We start from the raw sequence: 15,863 nt of genomic DNA on the forward strand, positions 1-15,863 counted from the left end.
TTTACTATCTGTTTCTCCTAAACAAGTATTCATAGCTTTAAATGGCATTTGTGCATCTGGTTTTCATCAGAATCAAATAAAAGACTTCCGTAGGACCAGATGGCACTGGTTTTAATTCTTTTTGCCCTAATTTAGGTATTCTGAAAATGAAGTATGATGTAAGCAAACTTTATATATAAAGTATCACTTCACATAATATTGTGAACAAAGATGCATTTTATATTACCCATTTCATCTAGATTAAACCTGTTCAGTTTTAAAAATCTGAGCACAGACTGAGTGAAAGTGTCCTTAGTGCTGCTACTGCCTGATGTTAGAGTCAGGATTTCCTGTCTTTTTGTATCTAGGTGCTGAGGTCCCTGAGTTATTTTAGGGGTTAAAAGTTGTAGGCACTGATGCATATATATTAGGCTGTATTCATAAAACACAGCGTGTAGCCTGAGTCAAACTATTACAGTCTAACCACAGTGACCAATAGAAAGAGAAGAGCCAAGAAAGCTGAGGTAAGCTAGATTCTGAAGCATTGTCAAGTTAGAAAGAATAGATAAGGTGTAAATGGTAATGTATCAGGGGATGTTGGTGTGTATTTTAGGATTTATGTGCTAATAATTGTCCGGAGGACAGGATCCAACAAATTGCTAGCAGCCAAAGCTTTGCACTGTAGAGTGATTTCTAACAGGCTTCAGATATCTGCAGTAACTTGACTAACAAGGTAAATTATTTTAATTACTTTTTAAAATATTTTAAGGCTATAGATATTTTCGTAATAGAGGGATAACATTTCAATGTGTAAATCAACTATGACATTCCCTAGAAATCTTTTGTTTGTCCTCTTTGGAATTCTTCCAAATATCCAGCAATTTCTGAGGCTAGCAGATCTGTGGGAATACTGCACTTGCTGCTTCCAGCAATAATAAATAATAAATAATAAAATAAAACAAAATAAAATAAATAATAATAATAATGGAATAGCCATAAATGATCACCTTTTACACACAAATAATAGAACCCTTAAGTTTACTCTTGCATCAGTGACAGGGATATTCTTTCAATCTAAATTATATTTTTGCCAAAGTAACTTTTTGTATTTCACCACAAATTTGTGCTGCTGATCTTTTGTCCTTATATTCCAAAAATGCTATCCAATCATTGTCAAAAATCAGAAAATACAGCAGATCCTATGAGGCATTGTTACTATGCTACCCAAACATTATCTGTAGGAACAAATTATCAGTGATTATGTCTCTTTCATTGTCTAATAGTGGAAAGCGTCAAACTCAGAATGGAATTGGATACAAAACAAGTGAATTTGTATATTGCATGGAACAGGATAAATCCTTATAATGGACTTATTCTTTAAGTAATTTACCAGGAGGTGAAGGGCGGAAAGGGGAGTTAAAGAAGAAAAACTGTAACTTGGGGTAGGGGAGAGGGAGGGGAATGGGTTATTCAAAAAGATTTCTTCAGGCTTTTTTGGAACATGCCAAACAGCTGTTAAAATACTTTGATCTTTCTTTTGTGTGTGATGAGAAAATATGATCCAGATGCCTTTTATAATTTAGGAGTGAAAGAAGTAGGAACATATGGCTACTTTCAAGGAGGCTCACAGTAGAGTACAGCTCATTTGTAGCTGTCTTTACTGTGATGCCGTGTGTAACCTTTAGTTTATATGAAGTGGTTCTACATAGGAAACATTATGTGATGCTACAAATAACTATTTTAAGATCTATAGGAATCATTGTTTTAATGAGTAGTATTTTCTAGGTTCTTGGAATGAGCACCCAATGTGAAATCTAACTTGAATCAGGAATATATTGTGCCAAGGTGAAAATCTGTACTATTTGACATCTTTAATATTACTGCCAATTTTTCCCTCGTATACATAGTGATCTCATAAAGCACAGAATTTGGCCCTTTATAAAGAAAAAATAATATTGTTTCAGAAATAAGTTTAAAATAGCTAAAGAGTACATTTATTTATATTTGGCTGAAATATATGATTTTGGTATAGGCTATTCTTTTGATAGAGATAGCTAATTGCTTTTCTTCCTTTGTAAGGCAAACAATGACTGTAAAAGTCTATCCCAGCCTTCTGGTATTATTCCTGACCAATACTGTGTGGACTCGGAATGTGAGACAAGTCTATGATGTGATGGATCCAGAGGATTGGTCTCTCTTCACCTTTGAGTGTCCACAAGAATGCTTCTGTCCTCCCAGCTTCCCCAATGCTTTATACTGTGATAACAAGGGACTTAAAGAAATACCTGCAATCCCAGCAAGAATCTGGTATCTCTATCTGCAGAACAACCTGATTGAAACAATTTCTGAGAAGCCTTTTGTGAATGCCACTCATCTGAAATGGGTAAATTTAAACAAGAATAAAATCACCAGCAATGGCATTGAAGAAGGTGTGCTCAGCAAACTGAAGCGTCTGCTTTACTTGTTTCTTGAAGATAACGAGTTGGAAGAGGTGCCTGCTCCATTACCGACAAGCTTAGAGCAACTGAGACTGGCTAGAAACAAAATCTCCAGGATCCCTGAAGGGGTCTTTAGCAACTTGGAAAACCTTACGATGCTAGATCTGCATCATAACAAGCTGTTGGATAGTGCTCTCCAGAGTGACACTTTCCAGGGGCTCAACAATCTCATGCAACTCAACATAGCAAAAAACTCCCTCAAGAAAATGCCACTAAGCATTCCAGCTAATACAATGCAGCTGTTTTTAGACAACAACTCTATTGAAGTGATCCCAGAGAACTACTTTAGTGCAATACCCAAAGTGACTTTCCTTAGACTGAACTACAATAAATTATCTGATGATGGCATCCCCCCAAATGTGTTTAATGTTTCATCTATTCTAGACCTACAGCTGTCCCACAACCAACTCACTAAAATTCCACCTTTCAATGCTCATCTTGAGCATCTTCACCTTGATCACAACAGGATCAAAAGTAAGTGTATATTGTCAGTGTGGGATCACACCAAGGATTACAATCCTATTAAATATCTCTTCACCAAAAAAAAAGCACTTCGCTGTCTGGTTATGCACAAGAATGGCTATTTTCTTAAATTCAGGAGTCTTTGAACTGGTTAATTCCTTTAATTTCCTGAGAGGTTTAAAACATATTTTATATCATCAGTCTTGACAGTATTATAATCAACATGCAAAGAAAACAAGAAAAAATACTTCTTTAAAGTAAAAAGACTCAAGAATATGCTATAAAGAACATTCTTGCAAGAATAATGAGTAAGATGATCCATTGGGCCAATTCCTAAGATTTAGACTCGAAGATATGCCGACAGAATATGTGCACACACATGATATTCCATGTACAAAATCTGCATTTGTACACACAGAGCATTTGACATGCAAATCATATAAATGAACGCATTAAAGTGTACCTGGGCACTCACTTTCCCAGGTAAGCAGGTAATTAGCCATTTTATGCAATCAAATGCAGAAGTTTACATACAAGGGTTAAGATTTTCAAAATAAATGAGTTGCTGAGCATCCAATAGCTCCCACGAAGATTAATGAAAGCTGCTGGGTGCCCAGCACTTCTGAAAATCTGCCCACTTATTCAGATACCTGAATATGCAATCAGGAGTCTAGCTTCAGGCACCAATTGTTTAGTAACTGTGGCCCTGATCACTGTTTATGTGAATAATGACATATTAGGAGCTGAATTTTGAAAATCTGATTTGGTCTTCTCCAGATTTTGGATTATGTGAGCTAAATCCTGAGATCTTGACTCCATCCTTTTTCATTAAAAACTTCCACTGACTTCACAAAAGTTTTGTCTGAGTCAAGATTTTAGGATTTTGCTCCCTTGATCTATTTAATGTTTTCATATTGTATAAATAATTAACACCATATTTCATTCCCAAGACAATTTAAGTTTATCATCATATCATCATGCTGGTTGCAACAACCTACTTCCAGCATCCATTCAGACATACTTAGGATCTGAGGAGCAGTTATGCCATCAAGGTTTCCCAACCAAAAAGTCATGCAAAACTAAAATTATCTCACTTAATATCATGCAATTAACTTTTTTGCACCATTTCTGCTATGAAAACCAAAAAGTGATCACTTAGTAATAGCTCTTCACAAAAGAAACTAAACAAATAAAAGCCAACACATGTTGACTCATTCATACTTTGATCTGACATATTATCCAATTCATTTTCTAACCTTCCTGTCACCACTGAAATTTTCTAACATAGCAAATGAATTAGTCCTTATTACTATGTGATGTCACATCTCACAAGTGTATTAAAATTAACAGCTTGATTTCTGGGAATGAGAGGATTTAGTAACCGGTGCACATTTAACTTAAGATTAATCTGATTATTAACAATCTGATTAATTAAATACTATTTCACTGCCTGTACGTACAAAGTCAAATGTATAAACTTTTATATGAGTGTGTTAGTTTTGCATAGTTTGATGCCATTTAAGTGGACTATAAGAAAAGTGAAATTTAATTAAGTGCTCATGTCATGTGTCATTACTAATCAGATTCACTGCTCACTGTTTGCAAAGGGATTTATCTTAATCTTTCCACTGCCGGACTTCAGGTGCACACTTTATCTGCTGTCACTTTAAATGGACACAATTGAAATAAGTAGAATGTGAGCAGTTATGTATCTGGTGTAATAGGTAGCAGTGAAGTCTTTAAATAGCAGCCATGTTATCTTTTATTTAAAAGCAAAAAAGATCAAAAGGTTAAATTTCAAGAGTGCCTAAGTGATTTAAGAGCTTAAGAACCACTTACAAAAGAGACATACCCCCTGAGGGCCCAGATCAAAGGTATTTAGGTGCCTTACTCTCATTAGAGTTAATCACCTAAATAACTTTGAGGATCTGGGCTTTAGGAACCTAAATCCCAATAACTTGTAACTTGTAATGAGACAGGCTCCTAATTCAGTTATAAAATTTTTGTATTCAGTTTGAAATTTTTACACTTAACCTTCATGTTATTGAAGTTTGGAAGATTAATCAGTTAAATATATCCTAATCCAATGTTACTTCACCATTAAGATTATAAACAGTAACATTAATTACAATAGAAGACCAGTACCAGAAGACCAATCAAAAGCAGTTAATACATGAGACAAACATGTGAACATTTTACTACTGCTGCTCAAGATGCAAGTGACACAAACATTCTACTACACTAGACACTCGTTCGCTATCTAACATCTCAGAAGACTTTTAGGATCAAAGGTCAAAAGACAAAAGAATGTAATTTTGTCTGGCAGAAGTGATGGGAATTGACATCAGATCAGGCTACAGATCAGTTTTCCCACTTACAGAAGATAAGTGATTAGTTTAAAGAGGTGCTGACAGAAAAATAAGTTCTAAAGCTTGGATATAGTTTTGTAGCAAGAGGTTCCAAAGTAAGTTAGCTTTTTCATGGAGAGAATTATTCCTCTTCTTTACTCAAGAGATGATAATTGAATATCCTCACATGCTTGCCAGTACTGTAGGTGTCTTAGGTAGATGGCTTACAATAAAAGCAATAGGATCTGTAGGTGCTCAGACTCCAATATCACTTTTTATGGAATTTGCTTGCTTATTGTTTATTTACTTTATTGTTACACCCAAATGCCCCAGACACCGTCTGAGCCCATTTGCTAAGAACTGTATAAACACAGGATGACATAGGGTGAAATTGGGGTTAAATTGGGGTTAAATTGGAGAAGTCAGTATTGGAATAAGAGAGGAGGGGGGTCGAGGGATAGAAACACAGAAGAGAATGACAGTGGCCAGGAAGAGTGCTTGGAGAGGTGAGGGAAAATCTCTCTCACAAAAAACAAAAACAAGATCCTCTGCAGCTGCTGGCCTATGAGTGTTCAGCAGGCCGGCCGTTTTATGCATCAGTGGAGGCTATTTCCTATTCCAAGGGAACACTTCTCCCAGGGTACTGGCTCCATATTCCCAGTTTAGACATTACACAGTTTCTCAAGGCTACCATCCACATAGGCAGATGGCCATGTATGACAATCAGGAAAATGTCAATACGAGCACCAGGGACTGGCTTTTCCTTAAGAATTCTTCAGCAAGGTCAGAATTTTAAAGGGGTCAAGTAGACTGAAGACATTACTTTTCAAACTCATTGATGTTGCTTCTCCTGGGCTGAAAACTTTATTCCAGAGCTCTGCCAGGAAAGAGGAAGGGGTATATGAGCATAAAGATTTCACTCTTTTATCCCACTCCAAAAACTCAGTGAGGATGGGAGTCCCTACAACAGCATGAGGGAAAGTGGGAAGACATCTTCACCTTATTGGTATCCAGGGGCAGGTGGATTAGAGATGGGACTCGGAGATCCTAGTAGGGGAGGTATGAAAGATGCCCTCAAACCATGCAGCAATCAGTTCTTTTTACGTGGTCTGTAGTCTGGCATTTTTTGTTCTTTTGTTGCCGTGTCCTAGGGTTTGAGTAGTTAATATGGTCTTTGAAGCTCAATGAAGAAAGATAAACTTTGAAGGCATGGTGGAGCATTTTTTGTTTCTTATTTTGCAACCACTCTGTCTTATATCTAGACTGCCCTGTGTCACTGGCCTGAAAGGACAGATATTTTCTGCTTGACAGAGCTCATTCAACATCACGCCTCTTAGTAAAGGCTTTCATAATGAAATATCACTCTAGGTCTTCCAGTTTCTTAGCCTGACACATAAATAAGCTTTATAGAAAGTCAACAGCTTTTTATACAAATGAAGTAAATTGATTGCAAGACATACACAGAGCAATAATATATATTATCATATATAATTCTTATAGGTAAGGGTTGGCTTTCAATACCCACTTTTCTGAATATAATTGTAAATAAATAAATATGAATAGATTTTTCACATCTGTAGCACTTTTCTTCCATGAATACTGAGAGCTTTATGGGCATTAAAGAAACTTCATAACATTCCTATGAGGTAGGCCGGTATTGGTGTATATAGTAAAGGAATCAGATCTTGGCCAACTTAATGTATTTATCTAGCTCTAATGAGAGATTCATATTCTTCAAGATAAAAACCTTCATAAAAAAAAAAGGTTTCTGGCCCTTTGTGTTGTGAAGATAAAGTCCGAATACCAGCTGATGTTACAGATGGCATTTTGGATACAGCTGTTCAGGAAATCATTTTTTCCCCTTTAAAAATACTGACAAAAACTAAAGTTGTTTTCATCAAAACTTATTTTCATAAAAAATTTCATTGACAATTTTGAGGCTTTCATCAAAAATCAGAAATGCCTCAAATCAAAAATATTTCAGGTTTTTTGTTGCCAAAAATCAGAAACTTTAAAAAAAGATTTAAACAGAAAAATGTTGCCCTGGGCTACTTAGAGAGTGTACGTATTTCCCTGCTACAAGAGGCTTCCTCAAGCTCTTTTTGAGGGGCGTACAGTAGCCAGCAGCAGCCTCAGGTACTCAGGCTAGTAACTGACTGCCACAATTTGGCCCAATGAGAATTTAACAGGGAAGATTTAAAGAAGATAACACCCCTAATTTTAATGAAAATAATGTGATTTGAGCCACAATTTCAAATCTTTGTCTGAAATAAAATGAGATACTGTATCTATTGCTTATATATAACTGCAGTTATTCCATGTAAAATAGGAATGGTAGCACCCCAGTGCATCAGTGATGTGAAATTTGATGAAGTCATTGTTCAGCAGGATAGGAGAACTGGGGAACTTATATAGTAACATTCTAGAAAGGACACTTGTAAAAGGAGTTCCTCTGATCAATATTCTTAGCCTTTGAATGTCAAATAGCAATAATTGGACAATGCTTTTTTTTACTGCTGCTAATGTGCAGACACTCAAATTGGGATTTTCAGCGGCGCTCAGTATTAGCCTAACTCTGCGCTCATTGAAGTCCTATGCGAGCAAAGTTAGGCCAACACTGAGTATTTTTGAAAATTTCACTTTAGCAGTTAAATGTCTTACTCTTCCAGCTGTCCAAAATATATTCATACATTCTGGTACCTCTCTAGAAGGTAGATTGATAGTAATCATGACAAGTCATTTACAGAATGAATTTGATTATACTATGTTAGCACACTTACTCTTTTTGAACTGAAATTATGACTAATTCAATACTTTACAGTATTGAAAAGAACAGCTAAACACTGTATAAATATTGTTAAAATGCACTTTAAAAAGTTAATCTCCTTGCACCTTTTTCATACAAATTAAATAACACAGTTTATTTGTATTTATAGGTGTCAATGTCACTCTTATGTGTCCCACCTCCATTGCCATAGAAGATCACAGTTCCTATGGCAATATGCCACATCTCCGTTATCTCCGCCTGGACGGAAATGAAATTCAGCCTCCTATCCCATTGGACATCATGACATGTTTCCGGCTTCTTCAAGCTGTTGTTATTTGAAAATATCTCACTATCGCATTTGGATTTTGAGAGTTTAAGATGCAAGTTTTGCTGGCATAAAACTTGTTCTAATTCATAAGTCAATCAATAATTTTTCTTTTTACTCTAAATTCCTACTTGCTTGTATCATTTTATATTTGCAAATATTTCTCTTCCTTCAGAAAAGAGGTTCCCAAATCTATATGCAATGTGTTTTTTTAAAATTCCTAATGCAAATAATGTATTTTTAATGTTCCTACAGTCCCAGTGCAAGTTCGTCTACTCTTCGCCTATCTTGTTAAATTCTACATTAAGTATGAATTCCACTAAGGGCATTTTTAGGTCAAATTATAGTTTCCTTACACTCTATTATAATGCACAGATTTATTAATTCAGGTACACTTGGTCTGATTTGTATTATAAAATAATCAGGTACTATACTGCTATTAGTTATCATACCTTACACTCTCCTTTCTTAAAATTGGCACTGCTGTAAGTGACAGTGAACAGCCTTTCATAGTATGAATAAACTACACCAATTTCTTTTTTGTTTGTTTTCTTTACAGATTGAAGTCTTCTAGTGATACTTCCTTAGCTACATAGGTATGACATTTATTAGACTCTGGGTACCATAGCACTTCTAGGGATACCACATACATTGAACTATGCATATGTAGAACTGGACTACAAAAATATGAGATGTGAAATGCAGTGTTCTGAACTCAAAACCATGGATAAGGAAATCCAGGCTGAAATCCCTGACTCCATTGAACCTTTTGCCATTGACTTCAGTAGAGCTAGGATTCCATCCCCAATGTTCTAATTCTGTTTCCTTCTGTGGCCTTGAGTAAGTCATTTAACTAATGTGTTTTAGTTTCCATATAGGTAAAATGGGGATAATACTGTTTACCAACTTCACAGGAATGTTGTGGGGAAATAGTTAATGTCCGAAAAAATATGATAGCACACAAAAGCCCCAAAATATGTCCTGCAGATACATGACAAGGATGTGTCAAAATATGCAAACGTTTTCATTGAAAGAAATGTAATTTTTAAGGCAAATGTAATCAGCTCAGTGCAATATTTAATATTCTACTGACCCATGCAAAGAGACTGGATTTTAGCGAAGTCCAGGTACTTAAACATGGCACATACAAAATCCATTAGTAATGGCAGTACTATTGGGATATCTTTCTATAAAGTCTTTCTTTCCTTTTTTTATAGTAAGTTATGTCAATAGCAGAGGTTCAGTACACAACCTGAATATTAGAGCGAACTGGTCACTGGGGGAAAATATGAAGATTTTAGTTATTCCTGATATTTTGTATTAATTACCCACCAATCACATTGTTTTAGTCTCTTTTTATCTTAAGTAGAAGCAAATAGTTGATGTTTGATGGCCTGCATCTAATTCTGATATCTTAAGATTGACCTCAATGACAAGTATATAAGGACTATGCATGATGTACGTAAATTCTAATTTTCCCCTTCAAAATGAAACATTTTCTTAACTGTTTTAGAAGGGCTGAGAATGTGAAACTCTTAAGTTGCAGGTTCTCAATATTTCCAAAAATCAGGCCTGTAAAGTTTTTATTCTGCTCTAACATACTGGTAATGATACTGATGGTATGTTGATGTAACGAGATACCATATTGACTTTTCCAGTTGCAATTTTGCCTAAAATGTATTATTTTTCAACCAGCAAGTTGGAATTGAAACCGTGGTCAATGTCTGAATTCACTTCAGCTTGCCAAATAAACACTGTATATAGCAGAAATCAGTTTTTAACTTAAAACTTCACCATAATGCAATTAGTTCTTTCATAAACCCTACTGCAAAAGATTTTGCTTTCATGGTTAATCCAATGCACTGGTTGGATATTATCCTGCCTTTATAACTAAATATTTTCTGGACTTAGGTGTTCACAAATAGGGAGAAAAAACAAACACAGAGGCTTAAAAAAAAGTAGCTATACGGTACATATGCATGTTTAATTATGTTCTTAACTTTACTAATGGTAGCGTATAGTAATTTATTTTTTACAAAAGCTATTATGATATTAATACGAATTAAATTAAGATATGATTATGTGGCTTTATTTGGAAAATAATTCTTAATTGCTTTAGAAGACAAATTATCTATATCTATATCTATATACATACATATAGTGTGCACCCATCCACCCTATCAGTAGTGGTAAATATTTGTATTTCAGTAGTATCTAGAAGCCCAGTCAAGGACTGAGACCCCACTGTGGTAGGCACATAACAAAAAGATTGTTGCCTTTCAGAGGCAGGGTCTATCTAGTATATGACAGAGAACAATAAATAGATAAAATACATAGGGATCCTAGATTGTGAGGGAACATGACTGTATTTATAACAGCACTGTAAATTTTCAAATGGCATTAGTCTTATCACTTGATTTCCACCCATGTGGTTATCATCGATGACTTTTCCAAAGCCCCAACTAAGGAGGTTTAATTGTGTGGGTGAGGGGGGTGACTACATAAAATAATGCTTCTGGAGTCAGCATTTATTGCATAACCTTCATTGGCTGATCCTATGGACAGTGGCCATTCTTGGCCTTGTCCCCTTCCATTCTATAAAGGCAGAAGGACCATGGTACATCCATGAAGAAGGTTCCATGGTGCACATTTCCTTCCTGGGCCTCAAGGAGTTACTGTTGCTGTCCTTTCTGTGTTCCACATCCCCAAAGCACACAATCTGGCTTCCATTCTATTCTGTATAGTTTCTTATACCTCAGTCATCACCTTTGTATCAGAACACCTTCCTGTAGCACATTAAGCAACATGACTATACATCTGTCACATGTGTTTTCTCATCCTCTCCCCAAGGGGAGGAGTGCGTTCAGTGGAGTGTCTTGTTTTGGTTAGGTTTTTTTTGCTATGTGTTTATGTTAGACAAGGCAAAGTCAGAGAAATGCACCTTGCAATTGGAGAAGATTTGTGATGGCCTTTCATTGCTGGGGGAATTAATTCTACAGTCTTACACAAGCCCCTGAGAATATTCTGTCTCCCGCACAGACAACTGAGAGAACCATTATGCCAAAGGAGCATAGCAGGCAGAGCAGCTGAATGAACAGCTGGGCTCCTTGAAACAGCCTCTTAGGATATTTTGCTCCATTCTGATTCTAACCCAGGCTAGAACCAGGAAAAGCAGAGGCATATGATGGAAAATCGTTTTGTCACAGCATTTAAACCTGAGAGACTGGTTCAGTTCTAACTTGGGGATGGGCCCTATTGTAAACAATCCTGTTCTCCCATCTCTATTTACAAAACCATTGATGTTCTGAATAAATCAGCGAAAGCAAGGAATTTTCTTCCAACCTGTAGTTAGCAGAACAAACTCCATCTGCCTTCAGAGTTATAGAACTACATTCAGGCTTGGAATATCTGAAATCATGGATGAGATAACTGCTGAGAAGGAGATTGTATATTACTAACCTTTGCAGGCTCTCAAAGCACAAACCATTCACTCAGTTAGTCAGGCTAGCCAATATAGAGGAGAATCTAATCTTTAATTTAAAAAATAAAAGTAACGTTTTAGCTTTTTTTATTGCAAAGATGGCCTCTAAAACAGTCCAAAATCATAACTAAGGTTAAAAGGTTGCAAGTGATTCTTCGTAAAGAACATATAAGAACATAAGAATAGCCATACTGGGTGAGACCAAAGGTCCATCTAGCCCAGTATCCTGTCTTCTGACAGTGGCCAGTGCCAGGTGCCCCAGAGGGAATGAACAGAACAGGTAATCATCAAGTGTTCCATTCCCTGTTGCCCATTTCCAGCTTCTGGCAAACAGAGGCTAGGGACACCATCCCTGCCCATCTGGGCTAATAGCCATTGATGGGCCTATCCTCCATGAACTTATCTAGTTAACCCTGTTATAGTCTTGGCCTTCATAATATCCTCTGGCAAGGAGTTCCACAGGTTGACTGTGCGTTGTGTGAAAAAATACTTCCTTTTGTTTGTTTCAAACCTGCTGCCTATTAATTTCATTTAGTGACCCCTAGTTCTTGTGTTATGAGAAGAAGTAAACAACACTTCCTTATTTACTTTCTCTACACCAGCCATGATTTTATAGACCTCTATCATAAGCCCCCCCAGCACTTAGTCATCTCTTTTCCAAGCTGAAAAGGTCCCCAAAAAGGTAACAGGCTATTCACAGTCCCCTCATAGACATGTTGTGGTCCAGAAAAAAAATGTAGTCCCCCCACAATACTCTACTACAAGCCAGGGAGGAATAGAACTTTGAATGCCCCCAAAGCCTGTTTCAACAGCTGCCAGCATATGGTGTCAGTGCAATGGTACTCACATGCAGCACTCCCTGGAGAGTCAGATTCCACATCTGTCTGACTCTACATGTGAGGAAAGGCTAGCTTGCTAAGGAATGCTTCAGGGAGGACAGAGTGACAACATTATTATATGACAGGCCTGGAATTGTCCCTGAGGTGTGTGTGCGCTCATCCAGCCTGCTGTCCATGGCATCAGTTCAACAGCTCTCATTTCCTCCCCAGGGAGACTTGACATCTATTTTACATGATTATTTCTGGTCTTCTCAAACTGCTCTGATTGGAATATTACTGAGGCTAAGATTTTATCATGGAGATCATGGAAGTCACGGAATCCATGACTTTCAGAAACCTCCATGACATTTTTGCTTCAGACGTAGGGCAGTGCAGTTGGAGCTTTCAGTCAGCAGGACCCCCCCTACAACTCCCAGCTGTGAGATCCTGCAGTCCCAATCCACCTCCGTGGGTGTCATGGGACCCCGCAGCCCCAAGCTGCTGCCGTGGGTGTCCAGGAGACCCCCACAATGCTGAGCCACCACGGGCATCAGGGGGACCCCCCACAACCCCAAGCCACCACCGCAGGTGTTGGGGGGACCCCCGCAGTTCCCAGTCCTGCGGGGTGCGGGGGAGACCCTGGAGCTCCTATCTGCCACAGGCAGACCCCACAGCTCTAAGCTGCTGCTGGGGGTAAGGGAGAAGTCCATACTCTCAGCCACTGTGGGTGGGGGGGAATCTTGGAGCCCCAGCAGCAGTGTGTGCTGGACCTTCCTCCTTCCCCATTTTGTCATAGTTATTTTTAATAAAAGTCAGGGACAGGTCACAGGCTTCCATGAATTTTTGGTTATTGTTCGTGACCTGTCCATAACTTTTACTCAAAACAACCATGACAAAATCTTAGCCGTAAATATTACATATTGTCACAAAAATATTTAGGTGCTGGAACTAGGGGTGCTTCTGCACCCCCTGGCTTGAAGTGGTTTCCATCATATACGGGGTTTACAGTTTGGTTCAATGGCTTTCAGCACACCCACTACACAAATTGTTCCAGTGCCACTGCAAAAGTAAGTATATTTATGAGGAGTCTGAGAACTTGCGGACAAAGCAGTTCTCAGCAGTTTTCTGGAGGAGTGTGGGGACATCTCCAGGGCATCCAGCAGTAACTGTCAATTACTAATTAAACTTCCTAACCAGCAGTGCTTTGCAAGAAGTGTGCATTAGGTATTATCTAAACCATCTCACTACAATTATCATTGATTTCACTATCTGTATGTCCAAATGGGAGCGGGTAGTTGGTCAGTCCGATAGCCAGCTGGCTTAGTGGTCAGGCAGTGGCTTCACAGTTCGTTTCAGTCTGCCTGTCCTGGAGGGGGCCCTGACAGGTCATATACAGCAGGTCTCAGTCTCGCCTGTACGCCTCCTCTTCCCACCTTGGGGTTCAGTCATGAAGGACAGTAGGAGAAGTGTGGGGGAGGGATGATCTGGGCCTGTGGAGGGATGATCTGGTTCCAACCCAGAGCCCTACAGGATTGTTGCAGTGTCTAGACTACTCATTGGTCCACCCCAAGTTACACTCACCCCAGATCACTTCCTGCCAGGCTGTGACTCCTCTGTTTGGGGCATGTCACAGACTTAGTCGTGTCTGCTTTGTCTGCTGGGGGCTCAATATCCCATTATTTAGGGCCCCCATAGGTTCTCCGCTCCTTACCAGAGGGAAATATGGATCATGGCTCCCAAAATGGCCATACCAAGGCTGCAGTCTCTCCACCCACTGCTCCAGAGATCAGCCTCATTTCCTGGTGCAAACTGTGGGCTTCCCTTTTTAAATTGTCCCTCCACCTGGAACATGCCCTACAGCTGTTGAGGAGTGGGGCCTCCCTGACCCAGTACTGCTCCAGGCCTTGCTTTGGTTTAGTGTGGAGTCTGTAAACCGCGCCACGCAGCCACAGTCCAGGAGAGACTGGCTGGCATGTTGGACCCATGCAGTAAACCATAGGATTTAGAGATGGAAAAGACATACTTGTCTTTGCCCTTCTGTCAGGTTTGATTGTTCCCTAAAGTATATTTTGTAGTGCAACATACATTAGTTTTAGATGTGTCAAGCAATGGAGATTATAAGGCTATTGCACAGCCTAAACTATATAATTGTCAGACAGTTTGGTTAACTGTTGAAATATTTTCACTCATGGGGCGGGGAGAAGTGGTATGATAAAGGTATGTTTGCTTACTGGATGTTCACACCAGTGGGTGGAGAACTGAGTTAACAGACTACTGTCAATGTTATAATGGGGCCGTGCTTTATTATCAGTCATGTAAATATATTGTTAATGCATTTTCCCAGTCTGATGCTTTTTACCCCTACAAAAATGGCCCTTGTTTTTTACAGTCTCAGTGTTTGTGAGTCGGGGAAATATTGCCCTTGAAGGGCTTCCAGGAAATGTAGTTAATGATCCCAGAAGTACTGGGAGGGGACTTGAGCTGGTGGTGTTTGTTAGTTTTAACAAACTGGCTCTTTGAACCCAGCCCTTATTGCTGCTGACAGTACCTAGCAGAAGGGCTATTTTTTTTTTCAAATTTCCAGCTACACATTGGGGCAAGAGAGGAAGAGAAATAGGAGAGCTAAACCCTGGAAGTGACAAGGCATGGGTTAATGAGGAACTGGAAAAAGACAACAAGGAAGAGGAAAAGAGAATGGAAGCAAAGAGACTGAGGTTGATCTGGAAGAGAGAACTTTGTGAAAGTGGGACAAAGAGGAGCTTGGGGTGAGAAAGAAAGTAGGGGGAGCTGGGAGCATGAGTACCTCAGGTGAAGCTCTTTTGTTAATAAAGGTCTGCAAGTCCAGAAGGTTGGGAACCATGACTCTAAACTGCCTCCTGTAGTAGGTCATGTTCTTTTACAAAACCAGAAATTCACAACACCTCAAACTAGTCTAGTATTACTTGCTTGGGAACTGGCAGGGGAGTGATCATAGTCGGGAACATTATCTATTGTCTGGAATATGGTTTAGTGATATTGTGATTAATATGTAATCCAACAGTTTGGCATGGTAAAGCATGCAGGATCTGTGCCCATGTGAAAATACCACCACTGAGCATTCTTCAAATCATTCATTACTATTTTCTGTGCACTATTGCATGATGATGTGGAATAGCCTTTCAGAATAAGTTCCAGGAAGAATTTAG

The 15,863-nt window shown here is 38.5% G+C and overlaps 1 protein-coding gene across 2 annotated transcripts; it reads left to right on the top strand.

The window, feature by feature from the left end:
* The first annotated feature begins 235 nt into the window (after positions 1-235).
* On the top strand, positions 236-8,829 carry KERA (keratocan). 2 transcript variants are annotated; one of them, XM_074951121.1, is made up of 3 exons: positions 236-503; positions 2,059-2,951; positions 8,224-8,829. In XM_074951121.1, exons 2-3 carry the CDS (start codon positions 2,066-2,068, stop codon positions 8,391-8,393), a joined length of 1,056 nt encoding a protein of 351 aa, XP_074807222.1. In that variant the 5' UTR covers positions 236-503; positions 2,059-2,065; the 3' UTR covers positions 8,394-8,829. The 2 variants fall into 2 exon arrangements, with proteins under 2 accessions (XP_074807222.1, XP_074807214.1); XM_074951113.1 differs by lacking the exon at positions 236-503 and adding an exon at positions 550-712.
* The last annotated feature ends 7,034 nt before the right edge of the window (positions 8,830-15,863 follow it).

Source organism: Natator depressus, chromosome 1 (genome assembly GCF_965152275.1).
Source record: "Natator depressus isolate rNatDep1 chromosome 1, rNatDep2.hap1, whole genome shotgun sequence".
In the NCBI taxonomy this organism is placed as follows: domain Eukaryota; kingdom Metazoa; phylum Chordata; order Testudines; family Cheloniidae; genus Natator; species Natator depressus.

Coding starts and splice junctions, on each gene's coding strand:
- KERA (XM_074951121.1), top strand. CDS start 2,066: ATGACTGTAAAAGTCTATCCCAGCCTTCTGGTATTATTCCTGACCAAT. Junction 2,952..8,223: donor TGATCACAACAGGATCAAAA/GTAAGTGTATAT, acceptor TTGTATTTATAG/GTGTCAATGTCACTCTTATG.